This window comes from Mustela lutreola, chromosome 8 (genome assembly GCF_030435805.1).
Source record: "Mustela lutreola isolate mMusLut2 chromosome 8, mMusLut2.pri, whole genome shotgun sequence".
NCBI lineage: Eukaryota > Metazoa > Chordata > Mammalia > Carnivora > Mustelidae > Mustela > Mustela lutreola.
The window spans coordinates 133,677,546-133,693,205 of record NC_081297.1 but is presented as its reverse complement, the minus strand read 5'-3'; the positions used below and the strand labels follow the sequence as shown (position 1 = coordinate 133,693,205).

At 43.2% G+C, this 15,660-nt stretch overlaps 1 protein-coding gene across 2 annotated transcripts in view; it reads right to left on the bottom strand.

Annotated features, from left to right (window-relative positions):
- Positions 1 to 15,660, bottom strand: part of STAB2 (stabilin 2) — a 166,905-nt gene that overhangs the window by 120,603 nt on the left and 30,642 nt on the right. For both annotated transcript variants that reach the window (XR_009356928.1, XM_059186690.1), the window contains exons 6-7: positions 6,068 to 6,163; positions 641 to 766 (exon numbers count right to left, since the gene is read on the bottom strand). Coding sequence is in view for 1 of the 2 variants with exons in the window: in XM_059186690.1 (XP_059042673.1) it covers positions 641 to 766; positions 6,068 to 6,163 (222 nt within the window). In the remaining variant the exon portion in view is untranslated. The remainder of the gene's footprint in view (positions 1 to 640; positions 767 to 6,067; positions 6,164 to 15,660) is intronic.

The following is a 15,660-nucleotide window of genomic DNA, read 5'->3' as shown; positions in this document are numbered from 1 at the left end:
TCTGTAAGGGAGGAGCTGTTATTATCCCCATTTGATAGATAGGAAAATGGAGGCACAAGCAAGTTAAAAACCTTGTCCAAGGTCTTATATTTAGTAATAAGCTGATCTGGGATTTGAATGCTGGCAGTCTACCTCCAGAGTTCACCTCAATATACAACACAATCTCTCACAAAGCAAATGAGCCTGGAAAAGAAGGAAAATATACAAGCCAGTGCTCATCATACCACGTGCCCTCTTTAATTCAACCAATGAATCACTGAACATTATATCAAAAACTAGTGATGTGCTATTCCTTGGCTAATGCAATCTAAGTTAAAAAAAAAAAAGAAAGGAGAGGAAAGGAGAGAAAGACAGACTGTATTTTGTCCTAACATCAGTAGAGTTGATAAAAAATTGTTTAAAAATCTATTTATGTGCTTTGTTAATAGAAGGAGAGATTGCCATTTATTGAAAAGCTATCATGGATGAGCATGTGCTCAGTGCTTGTTATATATTTCATTCAATTTAACACAGAGAAAAATAGAAGTGCCATTGTGTTAATTTTAGAGAGGTTGTGAGCGTGTTTTTTTTTTTTTTTTTTCCCTGTTGAGTAACTTAAACATCTCAATTAATGAGCTAGCAGGATCTAAATTCAACTCACGCTCGCAGTAGTGGCCGTCGCCTCGGTAATTGGGAAGGCATTTGCATTCCAGTTTTGTTTCATCTTGGCTGGAAGGTGAGCATCTCGAATTTTCAGGGCAGAGCAAGGCTGCACATTCAGGAACGGCTGCAAAGGAAGATTGTTGAGATACCCACATTAGTAGAATAACCTGATTCCAAAAAATTCAACCAATGCAGTGTTCTTTGTGATTAAAAAAATAATTTAAAAAGACTCACTGTGACAATTTGAAAAACACAGAATCTATAAAGTAAAAATGAACTGTTTTCTGATTCTCATTCTTCCATTTCACTCCCAAAGTAAACAATATCAACAGCCAATCTTCTACATTCACGTACAAATTTATTTAGGCTATTTTTTTAAACCAAAATGGAATCCTGTGATGATATTTAGCAACTTGATTTTTAATTTAACAATATATTATGGAGCTTTTTTTAAAGATCCATTTTAATCTCTTATAACTGCATAGTACTTCATTATCTGGGGGGCACAGAGGGTTGTCAAAAACAAGAAAACTGACATGTTATCCAATGTGCGAAGCTAAGAAGTTAGGCTAATACAGTTCCACAGATGCTGGTTGAAGATATGAGACTCCTGGGTCAGAGGTGAAGGACAATTTATTACTCACATCAAGAGCAGTAGCCAGAGTGGTGGCATTTTTGCACCAGTTCTTCCAAGCCCCAAGTACCCTGGGACAATGCAGAGAAGGGCTGCACTGGATTGCATTATAGGGGAGGAGCCCCAATTTTAGGGAACCTGAGTTTTTTTTTTTTTTTTTTTTTAAATAATAGGCAATATATTATTTAGGGCCCAGGCAAGAGACAATACCACACAGTTATTTAAACAGGGAATGTTTTCATGTAAAGAATTATCAGCAGAAAATTCAAGAGAGTTAAAAAGAGTTCTAAGAATGAAGCAATAGTGGATATATACAAAGTAACCACTCCACCAGGGTTGAAATAAGCACCCAAGGTAGAGCCTTCCTCTCTCCAGGACTGAGACCCAGATGTCACTGAACAAGGGCAGGCCTTGGTCACTAAGTGGTAGAGAAAGCGCTGAGGTGCCATGGTGGTGAGACTTGCCGGAAATCTTCCCGTTAGGGCTCCAGGGAAGGTCATCCACACGGAGGTGCCAAGCCTCAGGGTTCATTTGGTGCCTGGGGAAGCTGCTTGCCTCTGAGTGCTGCCAGAATCAGAAGCTGAGAAGCTACTCCCTCGGAAAGGCAACATACTTCTGCATGTGGCTGGGGCCAGGGTGGCTTTAGGGGCCAGCCATGCGGGAGAGAAGGGACATGGCTGGCTCTCCAGATGGTCAGGCTTGCAGGGCCCTTGGCACGCATGGCCCTGAAGAGAAGGCATACCAAAGAGCAAGCGCACCTCTGTGTGGTGTGGCACAGGCCTGTGCTGTCCAGGGCTCCTGGCCCTGCCACTGCCACCTGACTCAAGGACTAGTCAAGGTACATAGTAGATAAACACTGGAGGAAGCCGAGTCCTGCAGGGACCTAGCACTGGAGAAACTGGAGGGCTGACCAGTGGAGAAAACCGAAGTTCTGTGGGGGCCCTCGTGAGTGAGCGGTAGCAGAAGCAGGAAGAGAAAACCCTTCCTTCCTCAGTGGCCCTCCAGCACCCTCTATGCATAATTTTTTACCTCTTGGGCTGGCGAATGAGATATATTTACAAATTCCCCTCCATTTTCACAAAGCAGACAAAAAGGATTAATTTTGAGCTGAAAGGTAATCCATTGATACCTTGAACAGGCAGTAGGCATGCCTACACTTTGTTCCCAACGGGAGACCCTACATCTTCCAAGGCTGATTGCAATACAAACATCCCAGAAAAGATGTTGGAACAAAGAGCAATCAGTGTGCTGCCCTCAAGAGGTATACAAATAAGAGATACTCAAGGAGGATTGTCCCCAACAGTGGCCAGTTGAACCAACCATTTGTAGAGAATATCCCCCCACAACTCTTTCCATAAAGTCGAAGCATTGCCAGAAAGTGGCTGCCCTTTCAAGGATTACATTCCAAACCGTCTTTGCATCTAGGTGGGGTCACATGACTACATTTCATTGATGGGATATTGAGAGGAGGCTGGATGTGTCATTCTGGATTTCATTAGCAGGAGCTTCTCCACTCTCTCTTCTTCCTTCCATGGCTCAAAACAGAACAGTCTGAGCTGCTATGGAATGGCAGAGGCACAAAATAGAAAGATCTGGATCCCTAATTACCATGTGGTGGGAAGCTGGTATCAGCCACAGACACCCACACAGGACTATACATGAGTAAGAATTATACCTCTGCTATGTTTCGCTGGAGGTTCCCCAAATTCTCGGGTCATGGTGTTTAGTGTCTTAATGTTTTCATGGTGTCCCAGTCTAAAAGAAGTATCTACCAGGTCCATTTATTAAGTTGCTAGAACCGAAGAAGTCAGTAAGTGTCTCATGAGACCTCAGTAAACGTTTGAAAAAGTAGTGTGGTTAGTATAAAGAGAAATATTTTTATTTCATTCTTGTTTTTAAAAGATTTTATTTATTTATTTGACAGACAGAGATCACAAGTAGGCAAAGAGGCAGGCAGAGAGAGAGGAGGAAGCAAGCTCCCTGCTGAGCAGAGTCCGATGTGGGGCTCAATCCCATGACCCTGGGATCATGACCTGAGCTGAAGGCAGAGGCTTTAACCCACTGAGCTACCCAGGTGCCCCTTTTATTTCATTCTTAAATAACCACATTTACTAATAAGTGGAATGTGTGAGCTTTTTGGACACGGCCCAACTTCTCCAACCTTGGAATCAGATTGGAGACTACCACCCTCATTCCATTCTGAAGGATTTTTGCTTGATCCTTGCTTTTTATCTTAGCAAGCCGGGAAAACACAGTTTTGTAAAGATGGTATCATTAGAAGGGATCTAGTGCTACCTAATGTTGAAATTGTGAACTAACTCAAGCTAGCAACTCAAGCTAACTCAAGCTAGATGCATCGCTGTCTCCCTCAAAAGTTTAAAATATCCCATAACAGTCTTGTGAGTTTGATGCGGTAGCTTGGGATGCCTTGTACAATGGTGTTAAGCCATTGGATTTTTGTATTTGCTTCTTGCAGCAGCTAGCATTATCCTAACTAGAGTTGGAGGTACCACAGTTCATGTAATGATTTCCAGCGGATGGACATTCAAGTTGTTCTAGCTTGTGTTGTTCTTACAAACAATACTGCATGGATTTCTTTTTACATTTATTTTTACCTACTAGTGCCCACCTCTCTTTTTCTCCAGGTAAATTCCTTGAATTGGGGCTATGGCAACAAACTGTAAGCATACTTCAAAAAATTTAATAGATAAATTTCCCTCATAGGTTGTAGCACTTCATCTCCCCCTTGACTGTACTGCAACTTTTCTCCAACCCACAGTAGATATTATCTGTCTTTGCAATCTGTGTAACATAGTGAGCAAAAACAAACCCCAAACCAAACCAAAACCAAACCTCCAAACCTCCTAAAATATCACTTTGTCATGATTTTAAATTCATCTGTGATTCATTGGGATTTCTGCATGGGTCAAGCACCTTTTCTATGCCTGTTGCCTAGTTTTTATTTCTCTTCCTGAGAAGTAGCAGCTCTTTGGAAAATTTTAAAATTGGGTTCCTATTATTTTGATAACTTCCCTGCCATGTGGGTTGCAAGTATTTCATGCCAGTCTATTGTTTCTCTCTCAGCAGAATTATTTTGTCATTAGGAGGCAAATCTGCCTGTGTTCTCCACTAGGGTGGTTTCTGGGCTGGGTTTACTGTCTTATTAAAAAGGTCTTTGCTCATGAGTCCCCTGGGCAATGATGGGAGTGGCCAGGAAAGAAGGCTGACTGAGGAAAGACGGCTGACTGAGGTCTCCAGAAGGGGTTATTCTATCCCCCTGAGTCTCATTTGGCTGTTGATTTGAATCACTCACTTGCAGTTTGTCTCCTCCACAGGACAAAGGCTGTGTTTTATTCATCCTCCTTACTGTGCATAACCCTATAGTGACTTTCTATGAAATGAGTTTGAATTTGTTGCATTTGAATCTTGTCCAGTCCCTTCATTTTACAGATTAGAAGAGTAAAATCCAGAGGATAAGTGAGGCTAGTGTCACAGGAAGAATGTCCAGTTTTTTAAAAAAAATTAAATTTAATGTTTTCAGTGTTCCAAGATTCATTGTTTATGACAGTTTCTTAATGGCTGGCTCCAAATTCACCCTTCATTACCCGCTCTTTGATAATGGACTGGATTCTATTTCTCCTTTACAGTGATACACGAAGCTTGGCTGGTAGGGGGATTCCAGGGGACACTGCAGGAAAAAGGGGCTCCTCTCCTTGCTTCCTTTGTCAGGGTTCTGTTTCTGCTGTGTGTGCTTGCCTCTGCCATATAGTTTGTCAGTGGTGTGGGTGTGTGAGGACACTGCTTCAGCCATCATTCAGAGTGCATGGTCTATTGGTCACCTTGCATCCTCAGCCGGGACCCCGTGGCCACCTTCCCGCAGCCCTTTCCACACACAGACGTTGCACACTCTGAGTTTGGCACGCCCAGCACTCCGGCTTCCTCTGTGTGTTTGCTCACCAGCATTGGCTCATCTGTGTCCTGGAGCCTTTTTGCCTGCCCACCAGATGAGTGTGGTCCCATGCTGGCTTGGGCAAACCAGCAAAATTCTCCTCTACCCAGTGGCCTGCCACCATACCTTCTCCAACAAGGTTTGAGCTCAGCCTAGGGGAAAACCACCCCTTTCCAAATTTCCTCTGTTACACTCTAGCAGCCCTAGAATTCACTTGGTGCTTTTATAGCCACTCTCCTGTCATAGCTTACTAATTCTTTCTATTAAGCTTTCCTTTTTCAATCACTCTGCAGTTCCTATCTCATGCTTGGACCCTATGGGAGAGAGCATTTAAAGAATTTCGAATGATTTGGGTCCCAGTCTTCTATTTGGTAGTTTCGTGACCTATGGTGACTCACTTAGACTTAGTGAAGCTTCATTTCCTGTGCATGTGTTCTGTACTTGAGACATGAACTTGAGAACATGGTTGTCTCCCTTACTGCACGGCTGACTTGTTGCCATGGCCTCAGCTGGTTTTCCAGCTTTCTTTATTCAGTCCTTCACACTGCTGCCAGCTTAAGTCATAGCTATGTCAGTACATCGCTCCCAAATCTCCCGTAACTTCCTCCTCTCTACCGTCTCTACCCTTCCCTCTCCTCCCCTTCCGTCCGCTTCCCTCCCCTCTCCTTCTTTCCCCTCCTCTCCTCTCCTTTTCCTCCCTTTTTAATTTTTGGTTTTCTCCCAGGAACACATTCAGTGGTGCCTCAGCCACGCAGAGCCCCGGTATGTGAGCACAGAGTTGAAATGCATCCATCTGTGCCTATCCGGTCTGGCAGGGCATTCAGGAAGCTGGCAGGACTTACGCTTGTCGCAGTTGGGGCCGGTGTACGCAGAGTAGCATTCACAGCTTCCGTCACCCTCTCTCCCACTGTTGCACACTCCGTGCACACAGCTGCACACTGCAGACAGATAATGGGGATATTTTTTTCATTACTTGATAGAGATTTCCAGAGATTCTGGAGGAGTAATGCTTTGGGAGAGTTTTCATTGAGAATCTGTATAAGGACACGGGGAGAGTCAAGGGCATGAAGTCCTAGAGACCCTGGTTTGGATCTTGGCTTCATTTTCCTTCTATTAGCTCCAATTTATTTATGTATAACATGAGGATAGTGATACCTGCTCCTGGGATTTCTATAGCTGGATGAGATAAGGTAGTGGTGTGTTGGAGTGCATTGGAGTGCTTTTCTCTACTTTTAAACTAGTTACTTCATCATTGGATGTCTCAAGAAGGGAATTCACGTAATGTTTTTTATACACTGGTCACGTTTTATAGAGAAAAGCTACCACTGACTCAATCACTGTTGGTGGTGGGGATCTACTGTCTGTTGGGCTAAATCCTACTTCCTGAATGATGGGGACCTTCAAGTACAAAAGATAAATTTGAAAAGGCAGAGAATAACTATGCCTTATCTTTTAGCTTGAAATAGATAGCTTTTTAGCCCACTGAGAGGTCATTTCAAAAATGACAAGTGAAAGGTATTTGAAATAAGTGGTCAATTCTTTAGCATTCAGTCTGCAGCTCACTTGTAGGAAGATTTATAATCTGGCTGGGTCACCAGCACCATTGGCACAGCCCTTTGTGCAACATACTGTATTGGTTTCCTTCTCCTGCTGTAACAGATTGTGTAATGACTTAATTGTGATGTAAAACAATACAGATTTATTATCTTAGTTTACTTACCTTAATTTTCCTTTGTCATATAGCCTAACATGTTTACAAGTTCCAGGGCTGAGGGTATGGACTTCTTTTCAGGGACATTCTTCTGCCCACCACATATGTTCAGTGCATGTCAGCCAATTTAATATTAACTCAAGTAAAACATAATTAAGATTTGTTGCTTAAAAACCTAACCAAATATTGGCAAAGCAAGGATTAAGGAAGTATTCCAAACATTTAGTAAGACATTACATCTTTTGAAATCTTTGTTATGTGTCCCACTTTGATCCCCTGATCTTTGTATCTATCAGAACAGTTCTCCTTCAGGTGCTTGCCATGCTTTGCCTGGACTGCTGCAGTAGCATTTTATCTGGACTTGGTGTCCAAGTTCTCACTTCTTTGTTCCATCCATTCCGTGTGACCAATAATGGCAGGTGATCTTCCCCCAAATACCTCAGTGACCACGAATTGCTGACCAAATAAAATCTAAATCCCTCTCCTTGGCAAACAAGGTTCCATCCAATGTGACTCCAACTTTTTTTACTTTTCATTTTCAATGGCTTCATTTAAAACATCTTAGGTTCTAAGCACAAAGGATGACTCATTAGTTTACCTTCCTTCCTTCCAAACACACATTGAATATCTCTCATGCTCAGGGTGCTGTGCTTGGGGTTAATGACCTAAAGAGAAGCAGGACGAAGTCCGTGCCCTCTATGTCTAATGGCAGAGGGCAGCCCATCACAATGCAGTGTGATGAATGCCAGGATGTGATAGATCAATGGTGATGGGAGCTGGTCAGGAATAGCTGGGTGGGGCTGGCCTGGGAGAGACATGCCTCCTGCACTGCACACTTCTGTGACTTTGCCTCCCCTGTGCTCCCTTCTGCACACGAATGGAAATCCATGAGTGACTCTGCTACTTCTGTCATGACTGCTGACCCTGGCTGCTGACTGTTTGACCACTGGTGGTAGTAGACTCTCAGGCATAGACAAAATGGGTCATTACAGTAGGTTGTGATAGGGGGCAAGGTACAAAGAAGGTGCTGCTGGAGCCCAGAGGAGCAGCTTTTGTGCTGGGACCTCCGAGCTGGCAGCACAGAGGTGGGGGTTTGGGTGGCCTCGAAAGGTGAGCAGCAGAGCTGCTCGTGGTGGCCAGAAGAGGTAGCTGCTAGGTTATTTTTCCAGTTGCCCACTGTCATCGTTTATTTCTCTATCCAGACATGATGCTGCAGTGGCCTAGTTTTTGTCTTATTCCAGCATGGATACAGCGGGTCTTCGATGGTGATACCCTGTGAAATTGTCTGCTCTGCAGGGCAGCACCACTGCCTAGCTGGGAGCAGCGAGCCTGGCTGCTGGCCAACAGCAGGCAGGGCTGTATTTTTTCTTTCTCCATCTATAGAGTTTTCTCCTCTATTAGACCGGAATCCCTTGGGAGGCCTCCCTCCTCCCTGTATTTCCCTACAACATCTCTTCTGTTGCTTTATCACAACACCCCCAACAGCACGAGTACATTATCAATCAAGGCAGCATCCTACAGGGCCAGGATTAAGGTGAGAAGGGGGAAGCAGGATACAGGGAGAGTTGCGGGGAGGCAGGGCAGAGCGCGGACAGAATGAGGTGAGGTGGCTCCAGTGCAGAGTTGGATCCTGCCTTTCTTTGAAATTTGGATGTTTTGCTCAAGAATTTAAAAATATGATTGTCATGGGTTGAATTGGGTACCTCAGAAGGATCCATTGAAGTGCTAACCCTCTGTCTCTCAGAGTCACCTTATTTGGAAACAGGGGCCCTGCAGATGTGATTGGTTACGTTGAGGTCCTATGGGGGCCTTCACCCAATATGACTGGTCATTCTAAGAAGAGGAGAGGGCACAGACACAAGGACAAGTCAGCCATGCACAGGTGGCAGTGGTGCCCCTCAAGCCCCAGGACGCCTGCCCGACCAGAAGCTTCGAGGGATGGAACCACCCTCTCCCAGAGCACTCAGAAAGAGCACGGCCCTACTGACATACTGCTTTTAGATTCCTAGTGTCCAGAACAGAGACCCTAAATTCTTGTTTTTGAAGCCACCCCTGTGTGGCCCTTTGTTATAGGGGTCTTGACCGAGAATTGAAATGACTTGATTACCGAGTTTTTGATGCCTCCTTAAATTTGTCACCTGAAGCAGGTCTCTCCTTCACCTCACTCTAGCATTGGCTTTGCATTTCCATTTACTGAGCACTTACTATCCATCAGGCATTTTGCCACATGTTTTACACACATTGTCTTCTGGGATGCTCACTGCACTCTGTGAGGTAGAGCTCATGAACCTTGTGTTACGTATGAAATGTGGGGGACATCCAACTCAAGTATTCATAAAAATAACATCAAAACTTAAATTGGATTTGTAATTGTCATCCCCACTTCAGAAATGGACTTGCCATTCTTTCTATTTTAACAAAGCACTCTGATGCTCACCTATGGCTGTAGCTGTTGGAACAGGAGCTCCAGAGAGAGGCCAGATTGGTCATGAGGTAACAGGTGTGTGGAGGGAGTGTACTAACTTTCAGAAGAGAAGGGTCAATTAAACTCAATTAAAAAAATATCTACTCAGTTCCTCTCTAGTGGCAGTCACTGTAGGAGGCACTGGGTATATGAATATGAGTAGTTCACAATGCCTCCATTCAAGGACTCACACTGTAGTGGGGAGCTGGACTCAGAGGTTCAAGGTCTTAAGCGTCATGCAGCTGATGGAAGAACACGAGGAGGCAGAAGAGGGAAGTGAATGTAACCCAGCCCTGGTTTCGAACTTCGATGTTAACTAAGAGTTGTCCTTGCCACTGAACTTCCCTCCAGGCTCCCTGTGTTCTGTGTTCTGGTACAGCCACTGTACTGGATTAACTGGGCTGGCATGGACAGCCTTTAGAAACACCTGATACCTATTTCAGGGTCACCAGCCATTGCCAAGAAAGTGTCCTTGGGAAGGAGAAATGAGTTGTGGAGGGATTCTGAGATCTCTTTTAAAGAACACTTGGACTTTGTTGAACTGGTGTCAACAAATCTATAGAGACACAAAAATATTTGGGGTGTGTGACTTTAAAGTGGCCAAACTATGGCCATTTGGGTCGGGGGGGGGGCAGTGTTCTGGTACAGCCACTGTACTGGACAGTGCCTGATGCCCCCAGTGCTATGCCCCTTAGCAGAGGGAGCTGCTCCCTCTCCTGTTCCCATAGCATCCTGTGTGTGCTGTGCACCCTGGATCATAATTGTCACCTGCACTTCAGCTCCTTGGGGAGCTAATCTGTCTCCTCTTTAGCATCTTATTGTTTGTCTGGGGGTCTAATGCATGGTGGATGTTCATCAGGGGCAAGAAGAGTGCAGTGTTCAGGTGCCCAGGCTCTGGAGTAAGATATTGGAGTCTAATTCTGCTTATATTCCCAAAATAGCTGCTTGACCTTGAGAAACCTCTCTGCTTCTTTATCCATAACATGAGGAACCCAGCTTGCAGAGTTGTGAGGATCCAAAGAGATGATGCCTATCAAACTTTGCACAATGCCTGATGCACAGTGGGTGCTCAGCAAATGCAAGCTATTGTTATTAATGAGACACAGTTGTGGGACTGATTTGAAAGTCATGTCAGAGACAGTGGGCTTTGCATTCTGCCCTTACCAGGAATGAGGCACTGAGGAGGTGAGGGCATTGGCAGCAGAGATAAAAACCCTTGGCCAATGCAACTCTAAATCATTTCTAAACTAGTCAACAGCAGGGTAGGAGAATGCTCTGGCAGCAAGTTAAAGTCAGTGTTAAAAATAAACTGAAGCTAATAGAGTTGTCCTACTTACAGGCAGAATTGCCACCTCTGTGGGACCAGTGCCTTACTAGATGAAACCACACTGACACCCAGTGGAGGCCCAGCTGCTGAAAAAGATTGTAAGTTTCCCTTGTCTTTGCTAATGGAAAAGATCAGCCATCACTGAACCATCCATCCATCCACCATCCATCCACCGTCCATCATCCATCCACCATCCATCCACCATCTATTAATCCATTCATCCACCCATCCATCCATCCACCGACCACCTACCATCCATCCATCCATCCATCCATCCACCATACACCCACTCGCCATCCATCCATCCATCCAACCATTCATCCACCCACCATCCATCCATCCACTGTCCATCCATCCATCCACCATCCATCTACCCATCCACCACCCATCTATTCACCATCCATTCATCCATCCATCCATCTACCATCCATCATCCAATCCATCATCCATCCACCATCCATCCATCCACTGTCCATCTATCCATCCATCTATCCACCATCCACCCACCATCCACCCACCATCCATCCATCCATCCACCATCCATCCACTCACCCAACCATCCATCCACCCATGCATGGTTTGGTTACCACTGGACTGTTTTTGTCCTCGCTGACTATATGTTTCCATTGAGTGAGTGCTTGTGACCTGCTGCTCAGAGCTTTGCTACATTGTCAGTCCCACGGGCAGGTATTATTATTCCTATTTTACAGATGGTGAGGGTTTAGAGAGGCTAAATAGATTGCCTCAGGTCACAAGCAAGTGAAGTTGGACACATACTCAGGCCAGTCTGACTTCAAATCCTGCTCTCCTAACCATTACATTCTAGAGCTGGGTTCTCCAATATGGTGCAGACCAGCTGTATGTGGCTATTTAAATTTAAGGTAAGTGACATGAAGTGATATTTAAAGTTCAGTCTTTCAGTTGCACTATCTGTATTTCAGGTACTCAGTGGCCACAGGTGTCCAGCCACTGAGCACTAGGCATCTCCTTGGATGGTACAGAGTCAGGATATTCCCTCAACTCCCAAAGTTATACTGATTGGAAAATGGAGCTTGGAGTTTTCTCTTCTGAGTCTCAATTTAGGTTTCTTAGTGAAAAATTTAGGTTTCTAGGAGGAGCAAGATGGTAGAGGAATTGGAGACCTAAATTTTGTCTTGTCCCAGGAATTCAGGTAGATATCAAACCACTCTGAACACCTAAAACTCAACAGGAGATTGAACAGAAGAATAGCAGCAATTTTATGAACATTAAAGCGACTACTTTCTGGAAGGTAGGATGTGCAGTGAATCTGAAGAAATATACAGGAAAATACACTGTGGGGGGAGAGGCCAGATCTTGGCAAGTGGTAAAGCAATGGAGCACAAAAATCTGAACTTTCAGAAGTCTGCTCCACTGAGGGACGTCACTCTAGAGGCTAAGCAGGGGGTGGAGCCCTCGGGATAGTGTGGTCTCAGGACCCGCAGGGTCACAGAAACACTGGGGGGTGCCTGATTGACTGAACTTTCAGGTATCAGAGTGGGGAGGCTAACTGCAGAGACAGAGCTGAGGAGGGGGCTTTCAGTTTGGGGTTACCTTAAACCATGATCTGAGGCACAGGCGGACCACTGCTCTTTGAGCAGGGACCCCACAAGTGGCAGATCTGGGGGGATGAACCTTCCTTCTCTGGGAGGAGGGGTGCAGGAGTGTGCTGCAGGATTCTGCTGGGTTTGGGCACTCCAAGTGGGGCATGAGCCAGAGATAGAAACACTCAGTACAGGCTGGATGAGCTTGGAGTGCAGCCTGTAGCCAGGGAGACAGGAATGATTGACTGCTTTTCTCTGAGGTTGCACTGAGGAGTAGGGCTCTGAGATCTCGGCTCCTGTGGGGCCAGAGTTTGGGAGGCCCCATTTTCATTCTCGTCCTCCAAAGCTGTATGGAAAGTATTCAAGGAACAAAAGCAACCAAGGGCAAACCCGAACAGATTACTTAGCCTGGCCTCTGGCAAGGGTGGTGCAATTCTGTCTCAGGCAAAGACATTTGAGCATCACTGCAACAGGCCTCTCCCCTAGAAGATCAGCAAGAACATCCAGCTAAGACCAAGTTTACTGATCCATGAGAACTGCAAAACACCAGCGTTAGAGGAATGCAAATAGAATTCATGGCATTTTCCCCATGATTCTTTGGTCTTTCAAAGTTAAATTTTTAAAATATTCATTATTTTTTCTTTTTCTATTTTTTGAGTATTTCCTCTTTCCTGTTTTAACCTATTTTATCTTATCAATACCTTTAAACTAATTAAAAATATTTTAAAAATATTTACAAATATTTTATAATTTTCATTTAAAAATATTTTACAATTTTCATTTTTATAGTCATATTCTAACCCTTCATTGTATTTAACCTTATTTTTTGTATATATATTTTTCTTTCTTTAAAATTTTGGGATAGAGTTTCTTCTAACAGACATAAATATACCCTAATCTAGTGTATGGCTTTGTTCTACTCTCCAGCCTGATCACATTCTCTCCTTTCTTTTTTTTCTTTTTTCAACCAACTTCTTATCTTATCAATTCTTTTTTAAAACTCTTTTTAAATTTTCATCTTTACAGTCATATTTCATCCCTTCATCATGTATGTGTGTGTATGTGTGTACGTACATACATACATACATATATTTCTTTCTTTCTTTAAAATTTTGGGAGACAATTTCTTCTAACAAACAAAAATACACCCCAAATCAAGTGTGTGGCTCTGTTCTATTCACCAGCCTAATTATTTATATATATATATATATATATATATATATATATATATGTTTTTTTCCTTTCTTCTCTCCCCAGTTTTGGATCTCTTCTGATTTGGTTAGTGTATATTTTCCTGGGGTCATTGTTACCCTTTTAGCATTTTGTCCTCTCATTCACCTATTCTTCTCTGGATAAACTAACAAGGTGGAAAAACTTGCCTCAAAAAACAACAACAACTACAACAACAACAACAACAAAACCACAAGAAGCCGTACTGACTGCTGGGGACCTAGTCATTACTGAGATTAGTAAGATATCAGAACTAGAGTTCAGAAAGATGATTATAAAGATCCTAGCTGGGCTTGCAAAAATCACAGAAGTTACTAGAGAATCCCTTTCTGGAGAAATAAAATCCCTTTCTCAAGAAATAGAAGAACTACAATCTAAACAAGTTGGAGTAAAAAAAGCTATTAATGAGGTACAGTAAAAAACGGAAAGGAAAAGTGAATTAGGGTAAATTGGAGGGGGAGATGAACCATGAGAGACTGTGGACTCTGAAAACAAACTGGGGGGTTTGGAAGGGAGAGGGGTGGGGTAATGGGTGAACCTCAGTGGGTATTAAGGAAGGCATGTATTGCATGGAGCACTGGGGGTGGTACATAAACAATAAATCTTAGAACACTGAAAAAATAAAATAAAACAAAAAAAGTGGAGGCTCTTATTGCTAGTGTAAATGAGGCAGAAGAGAAAATTAGTGATACAGAAGACCAAATGATGAGAAAAAGAAATGATGAGAAAATGACGAGAAAAAGAATGATAAATAGCTACTTGATTACAAGGGGAGAATTTGAGAGATAAAAACAAAAAGCAGTCTCTTCAACAAATGGTGTTTGGAAAATTGGACAGCTACATGCAGAAGAATGAAACTGGACCATTTCCTTATACCACACACAAAAGTAGACTGCAAATGGATGAAAGAGCTTAATGTGAGACAGGAATGTATCAAAATCCTTGAGGAGAACACAGGCAGCAAAGACTTTGGCCTCTGACGCAGCAACTTCTTCCTACAAACATTGCCAAAGGCAAGGGAAGCAAGAGCAAAAATGAACTATTGGGACATCATCAAGATCAAAAGCTTGCATGGCGAAGGAAAGAGTCAACAAAACCAAGACAACTGACAGAATGGGAGAAGATAGTTGCACATGACCTATCAGATAAAGGGCTAGTATCTAAAATCTATAAAGAACTTATCAAACTCAATACCCAAAAAACAAGTAATCCAATCAATAAATGGGTAGAAGACATGAACAGAAATTTCTGTAAAGAATACATCCAAGTGGCCAACAGACACATGAAAAAGTGCTTAGCATTACTTGGCATCAGGGAAATACAAATCAAAACCATAGTGAGATCCTACCTCACATCAGCCAGAATGGCTAAAATGAGTAAGTCAGGTGTTGGCAAGAATGCTAAGAAAGGGGAACTCTCCTACACTGTTGGGAATGCAAGATGGTGCAACCACTCTGGAAAACAGTATGGAGGTTCCTCAAAAAGTTGAAAAGAGAGCTACCCTACGATCCAGCAATCGCACTATTGGGTATTAATTCTAAAGATACAAATATAGTGATCCACAGGGGCACATGCACCCAAATGTTTATGGCAACAATGTCCACAATAGCCAAACTATAGAGAGAACCTAGATGTCTACCAACAGATAAATGTATAAAGATATGATACACACACACACACACACACACACACACACACAGGAATACTATGCAGCCATCAAAAACTGAAATCTTGTCATTTGCAATGATGTGGATGGAACTAGAGTGAATTATGTTTAGTGTAAAAAGTCAATTAGAGAAATACAATTATCATATGACCTCACCGATATGAGGAATTTGAGAAACAAATCAGACGATTATAGGGGAAGGGAGGGAAAATTGAAACAAGACGAAAAAAGAGAGGGATACAAACCATAGGAGACTCCTAATCTCAGGAAACAGCCTGAGGGTTTTTAGATTATAGGGGAAGGGAGGGAAAATTGAAACAAGATGAAAAAAGAGAGGGATAAAAACCATAAGAGAATCCTAATCTCAGGAAACAGTCTGAGGGTTTTTAGAGGGGAGGGGAATGTGAGGAATCAGGTGGCTGATGATCAGGGTGATGGACATTGGGGAGGGTATCTGCTATGGTTAAAAAAAAAA